Source organism: Pectinophora gossypiella, chromosome 3 (genome assembly GCF_024362695.1).
Source record: "Pectinophora gossypiella chromosome 3, ilPecGoss1.1, whole genome shotgun sequence".
Taxonomy (NCBI): domain Eukaryota; kingdom Metazoa; phylum Arthropoda; class Insecta; order Lepidoptera; family Gelechiidae; genus Pectinophora; species Pectinophora gossypiella.
In genome coordinates, this window is record NC_065406.1 from 10993350 (window position 1) to 11018669 (window position 25320).

Sequence of the window (25320 nt, forward strand, 5' to 3'; positions counted from 1 at the left end):
GGCTTTCGGACATGTAATGCGGGAATGCATGGATGTTGCATTGTAGTGTAACTGGCTCGACTTCTCAAGCAAACGTGGCCACTTCTGAGCTTCTAAAAAGAGCTGTGTAAGCTGCTTTGATCCACATAGCCAATATTAAAGCCCACTAATTTACGACATTGTCGGTCTTCCGCTCTATGGAAGGAAAGCCATTGGACGTAGTATATTCCTTATTCTATGCCATAGGTATAAAACCGTCGATTACAGACGGACCGGGCTTTGGCTAGATTACGTTATTAAAAGAAGCATAATGTCCGAGAGTATAAGGGTATACGTACAAGTGGAAGAAACCGAAATTATTAATTAACTTTGACATTAAGTAGTGGTAAAAGATACACTTTTATCGAAGTACAAATTAATACTTAATCATGCTGAGTTGTTCTTAATTACAACGAATAAATAACGCATTCAGTCAGTGGTAGGCTTCGGACTTCGCTTACTGTTGCCATAGCAACCAAGGCAAGGAAAGCCATACGAGGGAACGAAGAGTACGCGCCTCGTTAGAAGTCCCGGGTATTTTAATGAAACTGTTCGCGGAGTCATAATTATGCCATGCAGATACTGTGTCACCAGCGACCACAGGGATTTCTTTCGTGGCGCGAACTCTACGATGTGAATTGTATTCCGGTGTGATACTGTATGCTGCCTAGACAAGGCAATTTGTGTGAGGGCTTTGAGTGTCGCAGTAGTTGGAATATTCATATCAATTTAAAAATACTCTTTAACCAACTGCATTATACGTTTGTCCGCGCTTTATGTACCACAGGTTGATTGAAGCCGTTGGCTATAATACGGACAGTATGTGGTATTATTTTGCGAATAAAAAGAAATCAGGTCAAGTGTTGAGGTCAAGTCAAGATTCACACACCAAACTCAAAAACTTCATTACCTTTCTACTTCCTACCACTTCATTGATTGATAGATTATGACTTTGAAACATAATTTATACTGATCGCTAAACTTAACGCCTATACGAAATATAATAGCAATTATATTGATCTGCACAAAAGCAATATGGTTCGTTTACGTAGTATATAGGTACTATATTTACTTATATTGATTACTCTATCTGATTATATGATTTTTAATGTTTTATTTAATTCTTTTTACATGACAAGTGTAAATGAGAAAACACCCTTGTAGGGTGGAAAACCTTTGCTTGGAGCTTTACTACAGAATAGGAGTCTGGGAGATCATAATTAATACAATAGCTTTTTAACCAAGTTCTTGTCTCTGACGCTCCCCTAAACTTCTTCCATGAACTTGCTGTAAATATACTCCATTATTAATGGGGGACCCCAGTGTGGGTGCTGCCCCTCTGTGCAAATGGTGAAGTTTATATACTTACCCATTTGTATCAAAAATATTTGACTAGTACAGATATAAATGTTTGGCAAAAAAAAAACTTGTTAAAGGTGTTGAATCACATTTTTTTGTTCCAGTTATTACAAAAAAGGTGCTTTTTATTTTACCCAGACCTTAACAATGGTTTTTTTTATTATAGGCTGGCCCCTTTTCCTGCAAGACTACCTGTCTGGCTGTAAGAAGCTCATGAGGGTCCTGTAAAAACTATAGGGAGGCCTTTGCCCATTAGTAGGAGACAAGAGAAATACAAGCTACATAGCATTAGGCTTTAGATTAAAAATATAAATAAAATCAAAATATTTTTATTTATTATTATACACCATAGTAAACACTAATAAACTTCAAATGGCATCCATCCTCTACAGTTTTGGCTGTTACACAAACACTTCTTTCTGTTACTTCTTTCTTGAGCCGACATGACACATTCAGTTGGCAATACATTTGATCCATAGTCAAAAGTCAATTCTGATTCAGGGAGAATGTCTATGCAACTGAAAATAGCCAGTTTAGGTACTGGTGTATCCACTCTAACGGGAATAATAAAACAATTTGGTTCACAGCTGTGGTTCATATATCTCCCAATGTTGCCAAAACTACTGGGGTCTACAAAGGTCTGTGTAAGCTTGCCATTACTGTGTTCCTTTAGACAGTAAATATAATTCATTTTTCCTTCATTTTTATTCTTATTATGTCTCCTCAAAGCTTCCGTTTCAGTTATTACTTCCCCTGCATATTCACATATGAATGTACCTTTTATAATATGAGCTTCTGTGTAAAGACCAAAGCCCTTAGCTTGGTCAACACAACTTTTTACTATCAATCTATCTGTAGGCCCATTTTGAACAACTCTGTTGCCACAGCCGCTTGGGCATTTGCACAGGCTATTGCATTCAATTATAGGATATGTTTTAATATCTTTTCCTTTAAAATTTAATACATATCTACAGAACTTTGCACTGGGTTTTAAACTATAGTTACTACCACCTGATTGCAGAATGCACATACATTCATTTTCGCAGGTCTGGTAGCAAACACAATGTTGAGTTATTTGAGAGTTGAAAGCATTTAATATTTCTTCATATTCTTCATTATCTTCGTAAGGCCCTAAGATATTCTCCACTATATAAATAAGGCTACAATCATTGTGGGTATAGTTGTCATTCATTTTATAAATTAAATAGAAATATTTTCATTATATACTAACTTTTTTTAGTCCATCCTCTATTTTTAAAACACTTTCATACTAGAACTATAAAAGTTTTATATTTCGTTGATGCTTGTTATACAAATTATGTGTATTTCTACCACTGGATAAAAATAAAAATGATTTGTTTTTATCCAGTTGTAATTACTGTACATACGTTATGTATTATTTTAATATTATAAACCGTATAATAGGTACAAACTTTAGGAAAAAAATAACATAACCTTTTTTTTACCGACTTTTTCTTAACTTTTGTCTCAATTCTCTAAGTAAAGAGCTTCAACTCATACAGCCATTTCTGAAGTAACTTTCTTCCTCAATCTGTTATTTTACATAATTTTACTAACATATTTGTGCATTCACAGATAAAATGGAAAATTAAATATAATATTGTTATTTCATTATTTTCGAATATTGTACAAATATGAGAAAAAAATATTAAAATGAAAATTAGAATTGATGCCATTGCTACTGAACGCATCCATAAAATTTGAGAGTCGACCAATCACGTTTTAGTATTTTGTGTTCGGATACACTCAATGCAACAAATTTTACAGTATTTTCTTTTTCAAACTGACAACAAAGACAGCTTATTTCTGGCGATGTTGCCTAGTATTTCTCATTTTCATTTGGAATTCGAACTTGTGTGCGAGTGACGTATCGCAACCGCGCAGGCGCAACTTTTCGTGACGTGACGTAATGGTCCATTCATACTTTTTGTTCATTCAAAGATATGATATTTCCAAAATATTTTGTTGTTAAAGTGATGTGCAACTTATTAGAGACAAATACATACCGGATAATTGTGATCGATTTATTTTCTTCATAGTGAAGCGAATGTTTGTGTTTTTGACCAGAAAGTGCATTCATTGATAAAATAAAGTGCATGTATTGAGCACATGCGCAATGCAACAGTGATCATTCAAGTGACCAATCTCATTGAAAATGTGGACTCGTAGAATGGATTGTGTAGTTTCTTGTGTTTGGCTTTCAACTATCGAGATAGATAGTTGAAACAGGCTCAAGTAGAACATTACGACACTCCGGAAGTGGCGGGACAAGCCGGCCGAGCTGGGGCTCGTTCCGAAAGAGATAACAGCGGATGAAAGAGATAAACAGTTATGGATTTAACATGGCGGACGATACGCGTAAAGTGCGAGTTGAAGAAAGATTGAAAATAAAGATTGGTAAGTAGTGTTTTTATTTCTTTGTATGTTTAGAGCATAATTATGTAGAAGTATACTGTGAACCATTTCGCAGTAGCTATTTAGGTCGTGGGCGCATTGTGAACGTTGTTGTTGTCATTGTCGTGAACAGGTGGTGCTCAGGATCTTGGCGTTTTCTGAGCCAGATGTGACTGAATAACTAATAAAAAGCGCATAGGATCATAGGAAAAGTTGCACATATCGGTAACACGTGGATCGCGGCAAGATATACTAAGAAATAAGGGCTTAGTTCTTTGTTTTCTTGGTGTAATGTTTTGACAGCTCGCGTACAGTTTATGAATGAATCGTGATCAGTCAACGATCACAATGAATCTCGTGCCTAGATCATATAAGATTAGATATCCAGTGTGTACACTCGGTTGGCGTTTTAGATATCACCAATTAGATATAAATAAACACACCAATGCACATTTCACAGATTCCATATACAATGTACTCTGCAAAGATGTTGTTAATTTTCACCATTATTTAGACTCCAACATATATATTATCTCCTGCCTTTCCTGAATATTAATAGAATAAAATATTACATTATGAAACAATTAAAAATGCAAGGGACCCGGCCTGTATGTTGGTGTTTACGGTGAATTTTTTGATAATTATAATGTATAATGCATGTTGACACACCTGAAACAAGCTAATTTGTAACACATTCATTGTATAACTTAAGAATACCACACATATAAAAGCCTTTTATGGATGCTGTAAATTTGTAGTATTGCTCGGCAATTGATTGCCACGAGCCATGGATGCTCTTCCATTTCATTTAAATCTGAATAGTATGTCATATTCAACATTTTTATTTCATCAATAACAAATAAGCATTGACCCATGTTACCTTTATTAATATGAGTAGGTATCCATCCTATTGGTTGTCCCTCAATGTAGACTTTATACTGAAAATTCTGATATTAGTGTGCTATACTATAGCCTTAAATATTGTATTTTTTTTTGTTATTATATTTGGCTACACTATTTAATAAATATGTGTTCTATGAGAGAGAAACAAAAACATTCTTGTTTTTTTTTTCGTCTCTAACTTATAATCGGTTTTCCAACCATAAGCAGTTTTTTGGTAAGCAGTATTGGCGTGTAAGGCATGCCCGCCCGTTGTTGGGATGCCTGCATGTAGATTATTGTAGATTGCTAGAGGTTATCCCTCAAGACGAAAGCAGAAACTTGTTAATTATATCATTGATATTTTTTATGAATGAAATGATTTTGAGTTTGAATACAGTATACAGATATTCACCCGTCCTAAGGTAAACAGAACCACATACACAAGCCTATCAACTTGCAGTATATTTTAGTATTACTATTCTATGATATTTAAAGTAACTGGTTACCTACCCTTCCCCTAAAACAGACAGGACTCAGTAGGCTACTTCTGTATTACATATATTTGGGATGATAAGTAGCACGGAACATATGGTAGCTTTTTTGGACAGACATGAGATATGGAATCTGAAAATATTGAATAAGAATCTAATAAGTTATTCTTACATTTGTTTGTTGTTTTAATCTGTAATCAATCATGGTAATACATTGGTAATCAAGAGGGACTAATTATGTATTGACTGTTATGAATAGTGATGCAATTGTGTCAATAAATATGTAACAAAAAGAAGTAGTAATACACAATAACACAAATAGAAAAGAAATAGGTACAATTTTAGATTTACAATTACCAAAATGATTTTTTTTTAAAGACAGACCAAACCAGAATTCATCTTCTACTTTTGTACCCACAGCTCTTCATGAATCAAGTAAATGGCAATATCACATGACAGTAGTAACATCTACACAGATGATTGATTTGTGTCGGTGTCGGCGCATAAATCCCCGATAACACGGAGTGTGTCTGTCGCGATAAGGGTGCACTGTGCTTTCCGGAGCGCGACCCGCGACCGCCGACCCCGCAAGCGACGCTATCGCATACAATGCACCCCACAGTGTACCACCACATGCATTCATTTTACTCTTAGACATGTTCCTACACTGTCTGCTCTTCCATACTCTTATTTCTGCCCAGTATAAATTATTTCACTGGTTTACAATTTAGTTGCTTGCGCTTCGAAGTACTAATAGTTCCCATTGTTATATCGAGTCCTCTATCTACTTGTAGCTGTTCATGATGAGTGTATCAATTAGTACCTAGCACGTACCTACACGCAAGTCCTAGCTTATGTGGGTGGAGCGGCGGCGTCTCGCCCTGGCGTCGGTACTGCACCGATAAACACAACGACTTTATACTTATGGCAACTTCCGCCGCGCCTGTGCCTTATCTACACCTTACCTTTGTTCTTACTGCCTCACACAACCCACCCAAATGGGCAGCAGCTAATTGTATCCTATTATATTTTGCATTGTGTGACTCAATTGGATACCTGTCCCCTTGCACTCTTGTGTAGCATAAATATCATCGGACCCATTCAAGAGCCATATCGCTTAATTAACTTTGCTTGCTTTAAAACACCGCGTGAGTCACGTACCGCTTCTTAATTCTTGAATAAACTGAAGCTCTTATTAGCTGTAAACTACTCTGATTATGAGGTTCAATAGAATTTGCCCAGAATAATTGCTTGTGTTTTTTTAATAAATGTAAATACTAGTGGATATACGGTTGGTTAAAGGATTTTAACCTACAAATTATACAAAGAAGCATAAAAAATGCTCTATAACAAATTGTGCACGAATTTATTTATCTATTTCACTAAAGATGCGCCATTACGAACTTGCCTTTTTACAACTGTTCAACTTATTAGTTTTATTTTATCGCTAATTATATATTTTATTATAAATCTGCATTCCTGTCGAAACAAGTCGTCGTGTTTATATCAGATAATGTGTTAAACATAGGCATTAAGTAATTTGTTTATAAATTTGATAAGCTTGGTAATATTTCGCCTGATAACCGCGCGTACTGACCCCAGACCAAGAGGTTTACTTTCTCAGTACTTATAGTAAATCTATTTGATCAATGACATACTTATTGACAATAATTATACCGTTTGTATTCTAAGGTAAGTTCTACTTATTTAAAAAATAACTTTAAGACGCTGTCTCTTCAACATTCACTATTTGCAAAACAAAAATATACACCTTTAAAACAGTAACAAAAAAATAAAACGATAAAATCGTTCCGAATACGTACTCTGTACTTCACTCTTAACAGTGTCTTAAATATCAGTGAGAAAATCTGAAACAGCGTGAATGATTTGCATTAAGTGGGTTTTGTTTTAGTTCAGATCAAGGTGAAGGCCATTGGAAATATTGGCCTTGTTAGAAGTTGGGCAAAATGAATAATTTTCATTAAGAAAACAAATTGTTTCCAAGCAACGCTCATCAAGCGTTGTAAAATTGGTAACCCGATAAGATGATGCGAGATCATCAACAATTATCTCAGCAGACTAACGTTTCACTGTAACAGCGCTTTCAAAACAGATGAGGTTGAGTAGTCGGATTACGTTACACATCGCCACTTGCTGCGTAATGTTTGAGTAGGCATTGTATCTAGTGTCGCGATGTAAAACATTGTTCTCATAAAGCCAATGAGCCGTGGAGCCGCGGCATTGACACTTTCCGGTGCGGCCACTCGGCCACCGAACACGGTACCTGCTGGAAATCCGGCAGTGTATCCGCACCCCGCTTTGTAAATACGTACCGTTGGACAGTTCCTTTCATTACAACCGAACCAATGCGGAAATTACACCGCCGAAATACCTACTCTGGCTCCGGCTCTATTAGCTAATCTATGATGTCTAATCTTATACACTAATCCTTTGTATACTAAAGATTATTTAAGTTTTATATTTAATATAAAACTGAAATCATGAAACTGATTAGCCAATTCCAGCTAAGTGTTCTTCAGTTACATCAGTTACATTACTAAACAAAGGTTATAAGAAGTCGTTTATTAAACTTTATTACTATAATTGTCGTTAGAACGGTATGTGCTACTTTAAAAAATAAATCATAAGAGCGTGAGTACACGCCATAAAATCGCTAACAACAGTTAATCTCTTATGAGATTCTCGGAGCACGATTCGACGCGGGGTTTTTTCAGTGCTATTTTAGTATGAATGAAGTTCAGGCGTGACATTCGTAGCTACGTAACGTATTACTAGGACAGCGAGCTGATGAGTGACTTATATCCATCCGACGGCGGTCGTCGCGGCGTGTAGATATCTGCCGTCGCGTAGCGGGCGTCGGGCGGTGCGCGCGGTGAATGGGGCAAACCGAGCGTTTTCCATTCAGCGCACCCATTCATGGAAACTCGCCGCGCCGTTAATGAAAAACGCGGCCGTTTATCGTCACCGTTATCACAACCACCACGTGTGGACTCTACAGGTACATTCATTGACAAATCAACACAATAACATATATATCTATTACCGTTCGTCGGCGATAAGATTAACAAATTATATCCAAATCATTTATTGCTCTTTGATTACACAAATCTCTTTAATTACTAATTAGCTACCGGTTATATTCGAATTTGGTGTAAAATTAAGTTTTATTTCATCTCGCTAACAATAGGTAATTTGGTAATTGCCGCAATGATTAGCGCATACCGTTTCGTGCAATGACCTATGTGAGTTTTTACAGTTTCTGTATTACGAGGACATCACAGCCTCATATTTACTGCGCATCTGCAACGACTTTGTCCTTGACGTAATCGTTTTCCGCTTTTCCTTATCAATTTTATCGCAGATGGCTTTATTGACACAAACGCTATAAAATATGTTTTGTTTTCGTTCTAGAAGTCCTTTAAATACTAAGTTTCCAGTAGGTGGGTTAGTTAACCAAAAATACTCGTTTTGTGTAGAATAATGAACAATTTCGAAGCAGTATGCAGCTGGCCAATTAAAACGATCGTCAAAATTCGCAACAATTATTGCATACATACGATTCGCGTCTAGCCATTCTTGCAAAATGTCTGAAATTGCAACAGAAATTGTGACAATCAAGATGGCCTATTAAAGTTATTGTAAAGCAAGACATGTTGTAAAGTAGGCACCGTTGTACATGTGCCAGTTGATTTCATACGGTGCGTGCGTGAGATTGTAATCCATCATTGTGGGCCGCAGCCTCCGCGGCCTACCTTCCATTGTGCGAGCTGTCTCGGCTGAGAAAGCTTTGTCGTACCAACACCCAGCAACGTGCACTTTCTACGCACTGGCGCCAACGCTCACATCATATCGCGCAAAAAGGGCCACTTTATCTTGAACTACAATCACCCGACCGGTATCGACTAACCGTACAATACAATTGAAAGGTTTCGTCGTCTACGTTTTCTAAACCAAACAATCTTGAACAAAATGTAACTTAAAGCCAAAGGTTTAAAGCTTATCGTCTCGTCTATAGTAACTTGAATAAAGTAATAAATAATTTTGTAAAATAACACAACTTAGTCGGCAAACTTCTGTGTTGTGTCTATGACTCATGCTCAATATACAGAGGCCGCGATAATTTAATTCAGGCTGTGTAATATAATGGTGCTAATTCCTGTAAACACCATCTAATTTTATTTTAGGTTATATCTGTCATTTTCTTATCCGCCGAAAAGGAAAGGGACGGGTAATCGACAAGCATAAAATTTATGGAACACACGTCAATTTTAAGCACAAATCTAAAACAACCGTCTAAAAATTCGCCCGGGTTATTCATTTATTTACTCATTCTTCCTAAAATTAAGAGCTGTCAATCATCCGTCCCTTTCCTTTTCGGCGGATAAGAAAATGACAGGTATAACTTAAAGTAAAATTAAGAGATGTCTGCAGGAATCGGGGCCAATATGTACCTAAACTATTTACAAATTTTCACGATTGTAAATACATTTGGCTTTATAGATTACGCGTGATATAACACAGCTGCTCGCCACCCACAGACCTAATAAACATTCATTGGAGGACATTGCAAAATTGTCATCCAACTCGGCGGTTTTTTTGCAAAAACGTGCTGCTAAGCCAAGTTGCTTTCGCAAGTCGCTGCCCACCTGCAGGACAGACTGATCCTGTGTGGGTGACAACTTTATACCGCCAATAGCGGCTGAGCTACGTAGGTTGCATGGAAACTTAAGCTCTGAGAGATCACTTACCTCAATAACATTCTAATGGATTTCTAATAGTCTCGTCGCATGACAAGAATCTACTAGACATCTACTAGAGAGTAAAGCATACGAAACTAAAATTACGATTCACAATTACCAAAACCGTTATCGTGACTGTTATCATAATACATCTGATAATAGCTTCATCAGATAAGAATACATGTGAGCCAGCCTACCTGATATTGCGCTACCTCAAGATACGTTCACAGATTTCCAACACAACACTACGTATTCATTTAATATTACCTGTAATGTAAAGGCATGCACATTTATATTTTATTCTGACCTTCTACCAGTATTTTCCTTATATAAGTATACTGTACTAGAATTTACTGTGAATTGTAATGACATTGCTATAAGTAGTTTAATAATGCTGCCTTCCTTTCACGGAATGTTTAGTTAGTTTACTAAGAATCAACATTAAAATGCTGGTTTGATATATAGCGCGTTATGCGTGGCGAGGCTGACTGGCTGACCGGCCACGATCGCGTACGCAGAATTAAATAATTGCATGAGCTGTTAGTTCACGGGAATTGCGAGAAAAAGGGTCGCGTTGCGTAAGTCCGGGAATTTAGTGCTTCCTGTGCACATTGATGTTGTCATCGCTATGATATTCCGGGAGTGATGACCAGCGGCGCGACGAGCGGCACATATCCTCGCAGCCCGACGTGTCAGAACAAGATTGATAGCGCTGCCCGAAGCCTAAATAGTTTCGTTATCAATATTGACTGGTGAGTGCACTCTCGACTCTCACATCCAGCCGGAAAGTACTTAGAAAAGGAAGCCCATAACATTTACATAAAATTCCATTACAGGAGGACCGTTAGAGAATGACTACTATAAAGCAACGGTAGGTTAAGAAACGACTATTCAAAAATGTACCTACTATCAACACAAGAACAAAACGCTTATGGTTCCCATGTTTCAGACATTTCCAACATAGTTCATGTACTCTCGATTTCGAAACAATCGCTACGCACAGAGTGTGGAAACATCTTAATGATCGCTATTGTGACTAAATACCGAGTAGGTGCGTTTCCTCAGTGGCTGATGGTATTCCATTATTGAGGGTCCCGTTTCTCTCCCACGATCCAGTTTGGTGGCGTGTGTTACTGTCATGTCATGATGATGATGACGGTTGTTTTTGCATCAGCAATTATGTACAGTTTGATGCAAGTTTCTCCCTCAGTCCAATTACGACAAATTTGTGGGAGCCTCCGGACACTAGAAGGTCTTTCCTTTGTTTAGCCGCCCTAACTATCGCAATGAAATCTTACTCCAATGTAAGGGTAATTACACATATAATAATGAGCTATTTGAGTTGGAAATTTTTTCGTGAAAGTTGAGGCATTCAGTACACAATGAGAACATTGCGTGACGGCGGCTACATTGTCCATGTTGCTTCAAATTATCGTGATGTTGCATACTTATTTGACAGGTTATGCTTGGTATGGATTATCGGTCACGGCCATTACTTACCTATGCGCTTTGTTTCCTTATACCAGGAAGTGGTTTTCAAAACATAATTCACTATTAATAACGCTGTTGAACGTTACGTCACCTATATACTATACAGGAGAATATGCAACTGGTACACGTCACATGTCTATTGTAATAATTGTTAGCTTGATACGCTAAGCTGCAAAAGTATTCGACGTAGGCGTTAGTACTCTAGTAAAGGTAAAATACTCGCACCATTTAACCGTCTCGATTATTACGCCACTTGGCCATTAATCATACTCTCTTTCACAGTACATACCTACACATTAAATCTTATTCAGTATGACTGGCTTATGTTCATTATGATTTGTAGCTAGTTTTTTTAATGTGTTGGGCGATAACACTACAAGTTTCGATTACACGCGCTTCCCTCAGAATTTCTGTTTATTTGTTTCAACCAAAAAATTAATTGACACACTCCACTGCGAGACGCCCATAGATCTTAACTAACTAGATTTACTATTTCAGTTTTTTCTACACACAAAGCAAAGCCTTTTGTAACAAGTATGAAAACGTAAGAAAAATGTGGGAACACTGTTTCAATTGACTTCGCATTCGTGAGCTGCTAACGCGACGAAAGCTACGATCACTAATAAATTAACGTCGATCATACTATGTAATCGCGTGCTGCGTTTTATAAGACACTCTAACAGAGACATTTCGTAAAATGTCATAGGTATAAGAGATATTATAAATACATGTAGAGGCAAGTATATAAAAAAAATCTCTTTCATTTCATTCAAGTTCATAGTACTTACATATAATTTACAATGTTTCGCCGGTTGAACCTTATGGAAACTTATAACACTAGTTTTACATTTCAAAATAACATAGCAATAATACAGATAACTAATTTTATTTATATAATTTATGTACACTTTAGGAAAGGCACATTTTTGGTATCAAATACGTTTAAATATTAAATATCATTGAGTTTAACTCAATATGTCGGGTAGGTTTCATTCATTTATTAATGTAAAATTTACGTTGAAGGTGAATAAAAAAGGCGGCATGGGCAGAATATAGGCTGATCGCGGCGACAGGAATCGCATGGGCCGATGGTCGCCTCACCTTGGCTCTCCATATAAAGCGATATCCGCCGAGGTCGCGACTCTTGCGCAACGGACCCTTCCTTTTAAAGATCATTATTTCAGTACTTAATCTGTACGAAAGCGATAACAACGCGTTTAATGGGTATCTATAATACGGATTTCCAATGTGCCCAATTATTTTTGTAATGGTAACCTTAATTTACAGTAGTTAGATGATTGCGGAACAAGTCGTGAAATTATCAAAGCGTCGATAACGAAATCGCCAAGGTCGCTCAGAGAGAAGAAATCGTTGAGACCACGGGGAAATTGTTGTTTACTAAATGTCATATTGGATATTCTGAATGAATTGTTTTAAATGCCACGGCGAAAACGTTAAGTCAATAAAACAGGTTTAAACATTACATATAAGTAAAGGTATTGAATCACTTCAATAAATGAGTGGCTTTGTTTACAAAGTTGTCGCTTTAACGTCCTGTAATAATAATATAGTCGTAGGAAATGCTTAGTAACCGAGGAATGGTCCGATGACGACAGTTGAACCGAAAAGGCGAGGCAGTCCAATAGTGTAGGTAATTGGAGATGAGTCGTTTGGTGACGCTGGACGACACAGTGTCTAATGTCTAATGTTCTTGCCTCGTGTATGCTTGACTAGCTGTTGCGTTTGCGCATTACCTCTTATTACCTCGTCGACACAGTTGCAGCTGTGACGGAGATTCGTATACTAGATAACATTCAGGTTCCAAGCACCAATATCGTTTAGATCCTTGTCATTCACATCGTTAAAGAAGCAATTTGTAGGCTATTTTTGCATACTCCTCCTTAATGATGTTCAGTTGTTAGTCAATGTAACCCATGTCCTTTCTCAATGCGACGAGTATTTCGAAAACTTGATTCACAATTTACCTATCAGTTATGGATATCTCTGTGAAGAATACGCATGAGAAATGTTTAAAGCATATAAGAAAATACACCGCAAGGACAATCAATATGTTAATGAATGACATAAACTCTCAGTTGAATACTAATGTCATGATCAATCCTTTATAAATTGCATTGTCTCTGCGGACTTACCCCTGTAGGTATTTCAAAGTAGATATACGGAGATAGATACTTTTTAGTCTACACTTAGGATACCTATTACCATGGCGTAACTAGTATACTACGTAGAAGTATTACTTTTATACTATAGTGTATAAAAATACTTGAAAGTGGCTTCTTCCTTTTTTGAAAAAAGAGTAGAAAGTATGGCATTATTAACATACGATACAAAATAAGCAATTTGTAATCAGTCACTATCTGCCCTAGGTGAAAAAGTTAATAGTCTTAAATAAAACCACGCTTACATTGCGTATCGGAGTGTGTAGAGTAGAGACACAAATCGCAAGGATACACAAATGACAAACAATACATTCATCGATATGTATAACTGTATTACACCAGTTAGTCTATCGTCTATAATATCACGCTCAATCGAAGTTACAACATGTCTCCGGATGATAAGCAACGTAGTTCATTTCATTTTATCTATTTTGTCTCATATATATAATATAATTTATTGAACTGATAAAAAAATAGAGTGTAATTTGTTGCAGGAGAAGCAAAGAACTTGCCAGGACGTAGTCATGGCGCCGCCTGCCACCGCGACATTTACTGCGTGCTGTCGCTTGACCAAGAGGAGATTTTTCGCACATCCACCATGGAGAGAACACTCAAGTAAGTTACCAAATGACACATCAACCCCGTGTTTTCAATCTCCATATTCAAACACGGGCAGGTGCAGTGACATGTAACCAAACATCGCATCGGTAATGTAACATGACACAACTCGAGCAATACACGTAATGACTGTTCAGCCAAGTCGTTCAACCGTACTGTATCCGCCCGTATTGTCCCGGTTCCAACTGACATTACAGTTTTAAAATCTCTTCATAGAGCTGTGAATGTAGGTAATTCCATTTAACATCTCTATTCTATTGAAACTGGTTTCCATTGCACTACATGAACGTTTCCGATGTAATCTCTACAAAGTCCGGTAGCGCAATTGAGTCACAAACTAGGTAGGTATCTTTTCTCATGATACGACTATTGCATGCAGTTGCGAAATGTACCTTTACACTGAGAGGTTTCAAATTGTTGTCACTTAAGCAAAGTAGCTAAATTGTCCGTTTGCTTAGCACGCATCCACGTTTCTTTGTACATTTCGTAATCATCTTATGGAATTCATAATATGCTATCGTAACTTTGGAATCGATTTGAACGTTGTTTGTATAGTAACAACTAGAACTATATTTTTGATCTTGAATAAGAACGTTTCAATTAACTTAGAAGGCGTTTGGCAATTATAGTTCATCAACTAATTGTAGAAAGCCGTGTAATATAATCTTCGTTTGAACATTTTAATTGCACGTGTTACATATTTCATGTCGCGTTAATAAGGCATTAGAGAACTATAGTTAGACCAATTAACTTTCTCTTAGCCACCTAAGTATTTAATTATTTTGATTTCTATTATGTAGTTTGAAAATATGTAGTATGTGACTTGTTTTGTGTTCCATTACGAGTACCTATTTGTTAAGAACAAGAACCAACTCATTCGAAGAATCTTTCCCCTTCGTTAGTAAAATGTATAATATCTCGTCTCGAGGCTGTCATCAGTGCACTTTTTGTCCTTGACTCGCATACGGTACCTAACTATTTTTAAGTTTCCTTCCTGTCGATCCCCCTGCGGTTGCGTACTTTTTGAACGCTCTCCTGAACTGTCAACTGTCAGTATAACGGATCCATTGTCCGGTGCTCGGGCGGCCGGTCGGGCTTCCGGCGTTATCTGGTGGGAACCATTCCCGTCGTGAGGGCAAACAAATTACCGGGTCAAGGTTTGTCACTTCGTGAATGAGTGGACGCCTCGGAAATTGGGAATAATTAGACTATTACGTCCTATATTTGCCGTTTTAACAACACACGTGGAATTTCCTCTATTTTATTGCACGTGTAGCTAAATTGAAACGGCTACGCTTCTCTATTAATGATCCGATCTCGCCTCTCGTATGAATAATACGCTAAATAGTTCTGCCGTTATCGTTTTAGTCCAACTTTTATTAGCTTCATACAAACCATTCATTGATCATCCTATCAATGAGTCAAGAGTATCATTGGCAGGTGGGATTTCAATAGGGAGTTATTTTGATATCAGATGAATAAATACATGAGAATTTCATATTTTCGTAACGAGCGACCGGTGAAAATAAAACGTTGCAAACAGTTTTATAGTCGATCACTTCATAAAATCTATTTTGAGTACCATTAGCTGACATGTTGGGTGTTCAAAATTCCTGTCTGCTATCGAAATTGTGAGGCATGAAGCATGGAGTACTATGTAGTGGAGAGACTTTCTTGGAATCGTTTATTAATGTGTCGGCACGAGCGACGCGGCCGGCCGCGGCGGGCATGTATTCGTGTTAAAGGTATTGCTTCCGGTGCTTTCACGTGCACGGCGTGCCATAGCGCACTCTATTAGGGTAAACAGACTGTTAAAGTTGGTCAGTAGAAAAAAGGAAGTTTACACCTTATCTGATTCATATGAACTATATGAACACGATCTGCGTATCATCTGCTCAATTTAAAAGAAATCTGTATCTATGATTTTGTTAAATTAGTACAAAATATCCATCTTGTACAGTAAGATGACTGAACATGTTACAGCAGACAGAAATACCTATACTTACACAGAGAAAGTAACGATATGAATTCTGAAACACTACGGCTTCATTTGTGTATAAGAAGTGATAGTCAGATTGAGTAATTCCGTATAATCTCTATAGAATGAGCACCATACCCAAATATGTTTTGTGATAAAAACATGCTGATATCCTCACACGGAAACTATTTCTTACATCTCATCCGTTTCCTCTCTTCATCCCTGCTGTCACGACGGCTGCATTCATTAACTACAGGTGCTAACTCATTAAAACATTTAAAACTATGTGCATGGACGGGGTAAGCGCATTGTGCAGCTAAGGGAGGGCGGCGCTGCGGCGCGCCGCGTCCCGGATGCGCTTCCGGCGCGTGCGCCCGCGCGGAACGTCCCTTCCGTCCACCCCCACACTCCGCGCCGCCGCCGCCGACACCACGCCACACCCCTCGCCATTCAGTTTTGGGAGCTAACGACACAGTAATGAATCCAATTACTGGATTAGCTGTGGGAAAATGGAGCGGCCGGAAACCACCCACAATGTTGAACTTGTCAAAGAGATTAGCGCGGATTTAGGAGCTCGCTTTTGTTCTTGGAACCTGTATCTTTAGATCTTTTTATATCTTCGTTATTCTTTTCTCACACCGTAACTTTGTACTGGACTAGATTTGTATGGTTCTGAAGTACCTAGAAAGGAAATTGAGATAAAAGGACATACATATTCTTTACTTCCTTTAGTCGGAACGTATTGTTTGTCGAAGAGCGGAAGCGAGATAATGATTTAGTGACCCGAGAGGTGAGCGTCGGATATCGAAGGAAATGTCACGTCAGTAGAGTTCACTTAATGGGTTCTTTGTCTCGCGATACCTTATCAATGCACTCCTACTCGGGCTACATGCTAATGTTGTCCTAACTACTGCAACTGCCCTACAAACTTGTTGGGCTCCTATTGCACAAAAAGAAAATCCCTGACACAATTTGTAAATAATTCATGGTGGAGACTTCACTAGTTGCTAATATTTTCGAAACACCAAAATTATTCACAGATTGTTGTAACAAATGTACTTATTGAAATAAAAACTGCTGTGACCTAACTTTAGTAGACTAAACAAGACAGCCCCACAATATCTAAGCAGGAAATAGGATGAGTCAATGAATACAACTCTCGTTCCAAACGTAAATATATGTAAAGAAGCTCTAAATTCTCATGTACATGTGTTTATAATCAAAATATTCCTGTACGTTCCAAACTAAAAGTGTTTTAAAAAACTATGTGCATTTAGATTGCAGTGAGTCATTTCCAGGAGCGGTTTGAGATCGGGAGCGTCATAAAAAGCAAGTCCATAATCCCGAATAGTGCTGCTGCATTAAGCGGAAGCTTTTAAGTGATAAATTGGGCCCGGAACCTCGTGGCACGTAAAATGATCATCGCCTGCGCCCGCCGCGCAGACGGTCTTCAGTGTTGCCAGAGAAGTTTTCTCTTTGAAGAACGAATAGAAATGTTGTTTTTTCGGGAATATATAACTGATCTTACGCTTCTAGAAGTTTTAAAGTACAATTAGTATTTTTTGTGTTCTAACGGAATGTATGCTAGACTATTCTGCTAAGGTTTGCCTAATTTCACTTAGTACCTATTGACTATCAATACTCTTAGTAATATGTCATTCAAATACAAAATAAAAGCGGGAACATGGTTTCTTTATAGTTAGTTCATATTATAATCTGTATCTAAAATATTTGAAACCCACTGGCAACACAGATGGTAAGTGCATTGCTCTGGCTCGAGCTATTTCGTGCGTGGTGCTATGGCTGCCGTGTAGGTGTGGTTTGCCCTAATTGTCCTCATTGCGGAGCTGGTAAATGGGAAAGCTTTATATGTTTTGTAATAGTATTAAATTTAAACTTGGAACTTATCTGTCATCATTTGAACAGACTACGCGACGTCAAGCCGAAATAGACTTTTCTAAAACTTCTAAAAGAAAAGCAAGGCAAAAGGCTATTGGACTCATATATAATAGCATATAAGTATTAGTTCATAAATATGAGCAAAGGCAGTGAGAGCTTATATTCATTGAAAGACATTATGCAAAAACTTATCCATTTAGTAAAAAAAAACTTCTGGTTATAACAACCGCGTCGCGTGATAACTGTATTCTCTCATTTGAATGTCAAATAAGAACAATGCACTTAAGATGGTAAATATTGATTACAAGTTTCATTACAAGCATTACTGCGTGAAGGCGTGAGGTATGGTAATATGTGAATAATGGCGCATGCGCCTACCGCCCCCGTCGTGTTCCGCCTCCGGTCCGCAGATAGATTGAATTTCCACTGGACCTTTTAAGGCTTTGGCACACCGAAAGCAGCGACGACGCAACGCAGATACTAGGTATATGAAGTGGGTCACACCAAAAGCAGTATTAGTAGCGCAGGTGCAGCGCGGCGGCAATTTGAACGCGTGCATCCTGTTTTTACACGAAATAGACATTGAATTAGTGTAGTGTATTAAAATAAAAAATAAAATAAAATAAAAAGTAAATAGACTTTTTTATAAGATTTCAGATAGAAAATATAGAAACACAACTATGTGATTTCCGGGCAATATTCTCCATGTTGCACGGGAATTAAATTTGAAAACTGAACGCGGTTGTAATGCGGTCTTGCGCTGCTTTTGACCAGCTCCCGCTTTTAGTGTGCCGAAGCCTTTACTTTTATAGCAAACAGTGCATTTTATAGAGATGGTTTCCTGTATAAAATATTGTACTCGACGAAAAATCGTATGGTACTGATATTATAAATGAAATATGATTTGATTTATATTTAACTTAGGTCACGCGTCTGATTAGCCAACATAGATATCTCTCGTCCCCCTTGGTACAAAACAAGAGAAAAGTATCCACTGGGATTCAAACCCAAATAACTCCGATTTGGCGATGAACTACTTAACCGCCATGAGATCGTCCTAAGCCAGTAGCAGGCAGGTTATAAATACTTGCACACGGTCCGGGGCGCCGGATGCTCTCTCCACTCCCACCATGCCGCTAACTCAATAAACGCCTTTTGATGTACACGCGTTTATTGACACATTATTATCTGTGGCTTATAACTCAGCTTTACTACGAGGAAATACGTTAAAGGATGTCGAATGTAGGTAACTTTGTTATTGTGACTACTGATATATTTTTTAACTAATTCTCGTAATTTTCGTCGCCTTATTGCAAAAGCGGTATGCGAAAGATGATGGTAGGGCTGGCAGAGGAAGACCGAGAAGGACTTACATTGACCAAATTGGAGATGTCCTTAGAAAAGATTTAATACGATCTACTCTGAACCGGCGTGCGTGTATGAAGCGATTGATGAATGTGGAGGAAGCAAGAGAAGTGTGTCAGGATCGAAGCAAATGGAATTCTATAGTCTCTGCTTACCCCGGTGGGAAATAGGCGTGAGTTTATGTATATATGTAATTCTCGTAATATCAAAACTTTATAAAGTTTTAAAGCTTATTAGCGAGTGAGTTATCTCTATCCAGTAGTGGGATGTAAATACATACATAGTTATTTTTAATGCGAATGTTAATGTAAAATCCAAAAAAGGTTGTCTCTCGTAATTTACACACTGGTATTGAGGCTAAAGTTATGCACCACTTGTATCTCATTAATACCATAATAAGCACGTGAAGAAAAAGTACGAGGTGATGCAATAAGCGCACAGGTTATTGGTTATTCGTCAACCAGTGCCGTAACCTCCGCTTTATCGGACGAGAAGCGAGACAGTGATCGATGCTCCACTCACTTTCCAAGATTCGCCAACCAAAAACAGTCTCATAATTATACAAACAATAACATCATCATCACATTATTCCACTTCCAGGAAGGAAAATCTTGTCATACTCTCATTATGTCCAAGATAAACAATGCATCATTCGGCCAACTCTTCCATTGTTTGAAATAATTTTGAATATAATTTTCATTGGAGTGTTTGTCGCTGCTATTTAAATATTTCCAAGGGAGATGCGCGAGTAAAAACTTTCTCCATATGAATAGCCGCCCACACACGCCCGCGCCGCATATCTCGCCTTATCGCGCGCATCGAGACGCCATTCAAGCTTATTTACTATTTATTTTATTAAAACCAACATTATGTTCTCCATTCATACACATTAGTGTACAGATAACACTGCTACAAAGCAGACCGGCCAAAGGTATATTGTTATTGTAGGTGTCGATGACGTCCACTGTAATCTTTCTTGCAATTTAGAAACTCATTCTATACAAAGTTTTATGAACCATTCGCTCTCTTTATGTTCAGTTAATTAATGCATTTTACAATCCAGACTGACAATTTGCATTCCCCGATACGTCTGCAAATGGGAATATAAAAGCACATGTAATATACCGCGACTAATTTGACAACATTAACTTAGTCATTACGCCTTTTCCGAGTATAATTTAAATTGCGGTTCGTCTTTACAGTCGTTTCTTAGTCTTTTATCCTGTGGTATTGTTACCTTTTTGTTTTACGAATGCACAATAAGTTTGTAACATTTCCATGAAAGCTGCAAATTTCCACGAAGTCGCAACTAGAGCGCGACAATAAATATCTTGCGCGTCGAAAGCTGATATGATAACGATTGTTTAACCGTGCTAGTCAACATAAATAAACATTACTCTGATATCTGTGACAGTTGACACTATCTTAGAATTGCTAATAATGTATATTATTCATATGCACATTTTATATGCACTCTCATATAGACTTTGTATTGTTTCAGTCCATTCTTCGGCGAGGAGTTCCAATTCGAGGTGCCTAGAAGGTTTAGATACTTGTCCATATACGTGTTCGACCGTGATAAACACCTTAAGCAGGACAAGGTCCTCGGGAAAGTGGCGATCAAGCGAGAAGATCTCCACAGATATAACAATAAGGATCATTGGTTCGCGTTGCGGCCCGTCGACGCGGACTCCGAAGTGCAAGGCAAGGCGTATATCGAGCTTACGTTGGAGGACTCAAGAAAGCGGTTACGAATGGAGCCGAAGCCGCCCGACCCGGACCCGACCGCCGACAACTGCTCGGCGAAAACTAGAGCCAACAACCTCGTCCGCCTGTCAGAGTACTGCAAGGAGAGCATGAGGTTCGGCTCGTGCTCAAGTTCCACCAGCAAGAAACTCTTGAGTGGCGCCGCGCCCGAACCTGCACTAGCGTTGTCTCGCTCAGAGAGCCTGAAGGATCGAGCGCAATGGGCGACCCGAACGAAACCTCCCATGCACACGATGTCCGAGGACACGTCCCCCACACCCACCGCAGCCGACTACTGGTCGGACCCCGAAAGACATTGCGCTGCGCGCAACGGCCCCGACACGTTACGGCTTCGAGTGCTCGAATGCTCGGAGCTGACCACGAAAAACGGCCAGTGCGACCCGTTCGCTCTCGTCACGTTATTGTACTCGAACGGACGGAGAGTGGAGAGGCGCACCAAACCAAGAAAGAAGACTGTTAATCCTCAATTTGACGAAATATTCTGTTTCGATCTCGTAATGGAAGCCGACCCGAAAGACAAAGACGGCTCGCAGTCGGTGAGTGGGCTTGAGTAATTGGTTGAGTGGTGCGTCGGCACCGGTTGTCATGATTAGTAATGTGGGTATTGTGGTGTTGCAGGCGGGAGTCGCGTGCGAGGCGCGGGTGTCCGTGTGGCATGACGCTGCCACGCCGGTCTTCCTCGGGGAAGTGCGGGTGCAACTGCGACAGCAGGCCCCGTCGCCGATGAGAGCTTGGTAAGGCAATATACAGGATGTTAGTGACATCGTAACGAAAACTTTGAGGGAAGATTCAGCTCATTATTCTGAGTTAATATCAAGTGGAATTTTCCGTCGCAAAAGCATGAATCTGAAATTAATTTAAAAAAAAACAGGAAATTCCACTTGATATCAACTTAGAATCATGGTCTGCATCATCCCTCTCAGTATTCGTTACAGTGTCACTAACACCCATACCTATTTGTATGGCTACCTGTATGTACTTGTAAGGAGTGTTAAGTGACATCGTACCGAATGTTGAGGGGGATGATACAGCTCATTATTCTGAGTTATTATCAAGTAGATTTTTTCATGGCAAAAGTATATAATTAAAAATAATTTTAAAAAATCATGAATTAGTATACTTGAAAGATATATAATTCGAACGAAAATGAATATCGTTCATAGATAAATTGTCATTGTTCGTTTAAATGTCATCTATTAGCTCATTATCTGCTATGCTGGACTTAGTGAATAAAAACAAAGTATGCGTTCAGATGCCTACCTTCTCGGGCATTTCTGACTTTTCTGACGTAATGGAAGGAATTTATCACCTGTCATCGTATGGTACATCATATCCATCTTAGGACTTCGTATCAAAATGGATCTGCTCGATGGGGTTCACGCGTAAATGTTTATGATATAAAATACTTCCCTGTGTCCTGGTTGGAGCCAGTATATTAGTTTACGCACGTGCGCCTCTAACCCAACGTTTCGTCCAGGTTCTTCCTATCGTCCCGGGCAGGCGGCGCCCTGTCCCGCGGCGCCACCCCGCCGGGCACGCGGCTTTCGGCGGCCGGTAGCGCTACGCTCGGATCACTGCGGTTGCTATTACAGTATACCGTCGACCACGTCTTCCCAATACACCACTACCGACAACTAGAGGAGCTATTCCTTAGGAGTGTGCATCAGAAGGTAATTATTGACCAGGCTTCTTCTTCTTATCGTGTCGGTTGTAAAGTGGAATACCAACCTCATCAACCCTGGTGTCAGGGTTATTACTGAGCCGCCAAAGGCCCCTGACATGGCTCATGTAACGACTACATACTTACATCAGTAAGTAGTAACCGGGACCAACGGCTTAACGTGCCTTCCGAAGTACGGATCATCTTACTTTCGGACAATCAGGTGATCAGCCTGTAATGTCCTAACCAAACTAGGGATCACATAGTGATATGTCCTCACCGGGATTCGAACACGGGGCTTCCGGATCGTGAACCCAACGCTGAACCACTGGACCACGGAGGCCGATACCGGGCAACATAGAACACTAAAACCAAAAATGGATGCAATAATTTGGATTGTTTTTGAAGAATTTGTGGCTTTACACCCGGGATTAGTTTGGACTTTTTTGTATGTATGTATGATTCCATCCGGCACGAAATTCAGCGACCGCTAATGTTTCAGCAGGTCTTCTGATATAATATTGATTTTTGTATTTTATAACCGACTTATTCTAACTGTATATTTCATATAAGCTTCATGTTTCCAGCCGATAACAACATCAGCGGTGTACATCCTCGGCGAGATAGTGTCGAGCAAGACGGACGCGGCGCAGCCCCTGGTGCGGCTGTTCACGCACCACGATCTCATTGTACCCATCGTGAAGGAGCTCGCCGATGCCGAGATATCTGTGCTCACGTGAGTCTATGCAATATAAGCTCCTTTTAAAATCCTTTTATTTTGTCGTGACTTATTGTACATTTGCCGCAAATGGCACTAACTACTTGGCCAGACAAATGTGGAGCGCTGAGGACTCTCACCCGGTATAAAATTTTATACAACAGTCCTGAGGGTGCTCAGAATTAATCAACCCTAGTGGGCCCGTAGCGATAAGCCCACATTCAGGGAAATCGTCGACCACGCTGCGGGTTCAGTATTGGGGTCTACGAATAAATAACCTGAAGTTATAAATCCGATTTCTGTCGTTAACTATTGCATCTGAAAAGCCGGGTCTTACGAAGCTATATTATTTTCAACATTCCAAAACTTACAATTCGACTTTTAATATTGATGAACGGATGATTCGGTTAGTAAAACTCGTGTTTTTTTGGCGACAAACAGTTCTGCTGCTCTCTTTTGAGTCTAGGCAATAAACTTTTTTATTCTATTCTCAAAAGTATTGTATTAGCCGACCATATTACCACATCAGGAAGTGCTGAATATTATTAGCACAACCAAAATCAGTATATAATTCGAAAGATCCCTATCTTAACAAGGCCATTAAAATTCCAGTGACGCAACGACGATATTCCGCGGCAACACTCTCGTTTCCAAGATGATGGACGAAGCGATGCGACTGAGCGGCGCGTCGTACTTGCGATCAGTACTGCGACCGACGCTGGCCGCTGTACTAACGGAGAAGCGGCCTTGTGAGATCGACCCGGCACGAGTCAAGCCCTCCGCTGCCATCGCTACTAACTTGGCTAACTTGAAGGACTATGTGGAGCGGGTGAGTGTTACTTAAGACCCAATCTGCGCGTCCGCTTGGGAAAGCGTCTCTTTAGAAAATTATGTTTACATTGATTGACTTGGAGATCGGCAAATTCACGCTGGACATAGTCTTTTATTTGGTGGCAATTTGTAAATGCCTACGCTTCATATGCTAGCATACCGTTTAAATACAAGCCTAACTTTAAGAATGGTCGATAACTTATGACCTTCTTTGTAATCCGAACTTGTATCTGTATGTGGATATATTACGATGTTAGGAATGAAGAAAATCTCTCTAAGGAAGACACATATTATTATGACCTGACAAAGAGTTACTTCATTTGCAACTGAACTAGTGTATGCGTATGCACGCGCCTACGTTTTCACCTTAATAAATAAAACCATTAGAGAGCTTGCTGGTTTCAAACTGACAATAGGCAACTTGACAACCTAGTCAAAACGAAACTTCTTTGGAGATTGTATGGAAATACTGTCCTGTGACGTCATCAATAAAAGCGTACAGATCGTTACTTAATTCGTAATTAAACTCGAAAAATAAATGAGATCGATTTTTGCTTATCTTAGACTGACTTTTGTTTCTAGATTAGCATTTTACAATTTATCTTTGATCCAGTCAAATACCCAATTAAAGTTGGAAATTCACCACGTTACAACAAACAATCTTACGGTTGTGTTTTGTCTAGGTATTCGCAGCGATAACGTCGTCGTACGCGATGTGCCCGGCGGCGATGTGCCGGCTGTTCGACGCGCTGCGGCAGTGCGCGGCGCGGCACTTCCCGCGCAACGCCGAGGTGCGCTACTCCGTCGTCTCCGGGTTCATCTTCCTGCGGTTCTTCGCGCCCGCCATACTCGGGCCGCGGCTCTTTGACCTTACCACCGAACAGATTG

General features: G+C 39.2%; 2 protein-coding genes across 2 annotated transcripts in view; one reads left to right on the top strand and one right to left on the bottom strand.

Annotated features, from left to right (window-relative positions):
- Window positions 1-1735: 1735 nt before the first annotated feature.
- On the bottom strand, window positions 1736-2853 carry LOC126381951 (probable histone-lysine N-methyltransferase set-23). The gene has a single exon (XM_050031568.1). It carries the CDS (start codon window positions 2567-2569, stop codon window positions 1736-1738), a length of 834 nt encoding a protein of 277 aa, XP_049887525.1. The 5' UTR covers window positions 2570-2853.
- Window positions 2854-3242: 389 nt separating this feature from the next.
- The window catches only part of LOC126381948 (GTPase-activating protein), a 28463-nt gene continuing 6385 nt past the window's right edge, over window positions 3243-25320 (top strand). The window contains exons 1-8 of the mRNA XM_050031550.1: window positions 3243-3795; window positions 14091-14211; window positions 20958-21759; window positions 21842-21957; window positions 22701-22893; window positions 23471-23619; window positions 24214-24430; window positions 25116-25319. Coding sequence (XP_049887507.1) covers window positions 3711-3795; window positions 14091-14211; window positions 20958-21759; window positions 21842-21957; window positions 22701-22893; window positions 23471-23619; window positions 24214-24430; window positions 25116-25319 — 1887 coding nt within the window. The 5' untranslated portion in view covers window positions 3243-3710. The remainder of the gene's footprint in view (window positions 3796-14090; window positions 14212-20957; window positions 21760-21841; window positions 21958-22700; window positions 22894-23470; window positions 23620-24213; window positions 24431-25115; window position 25320) is intronic.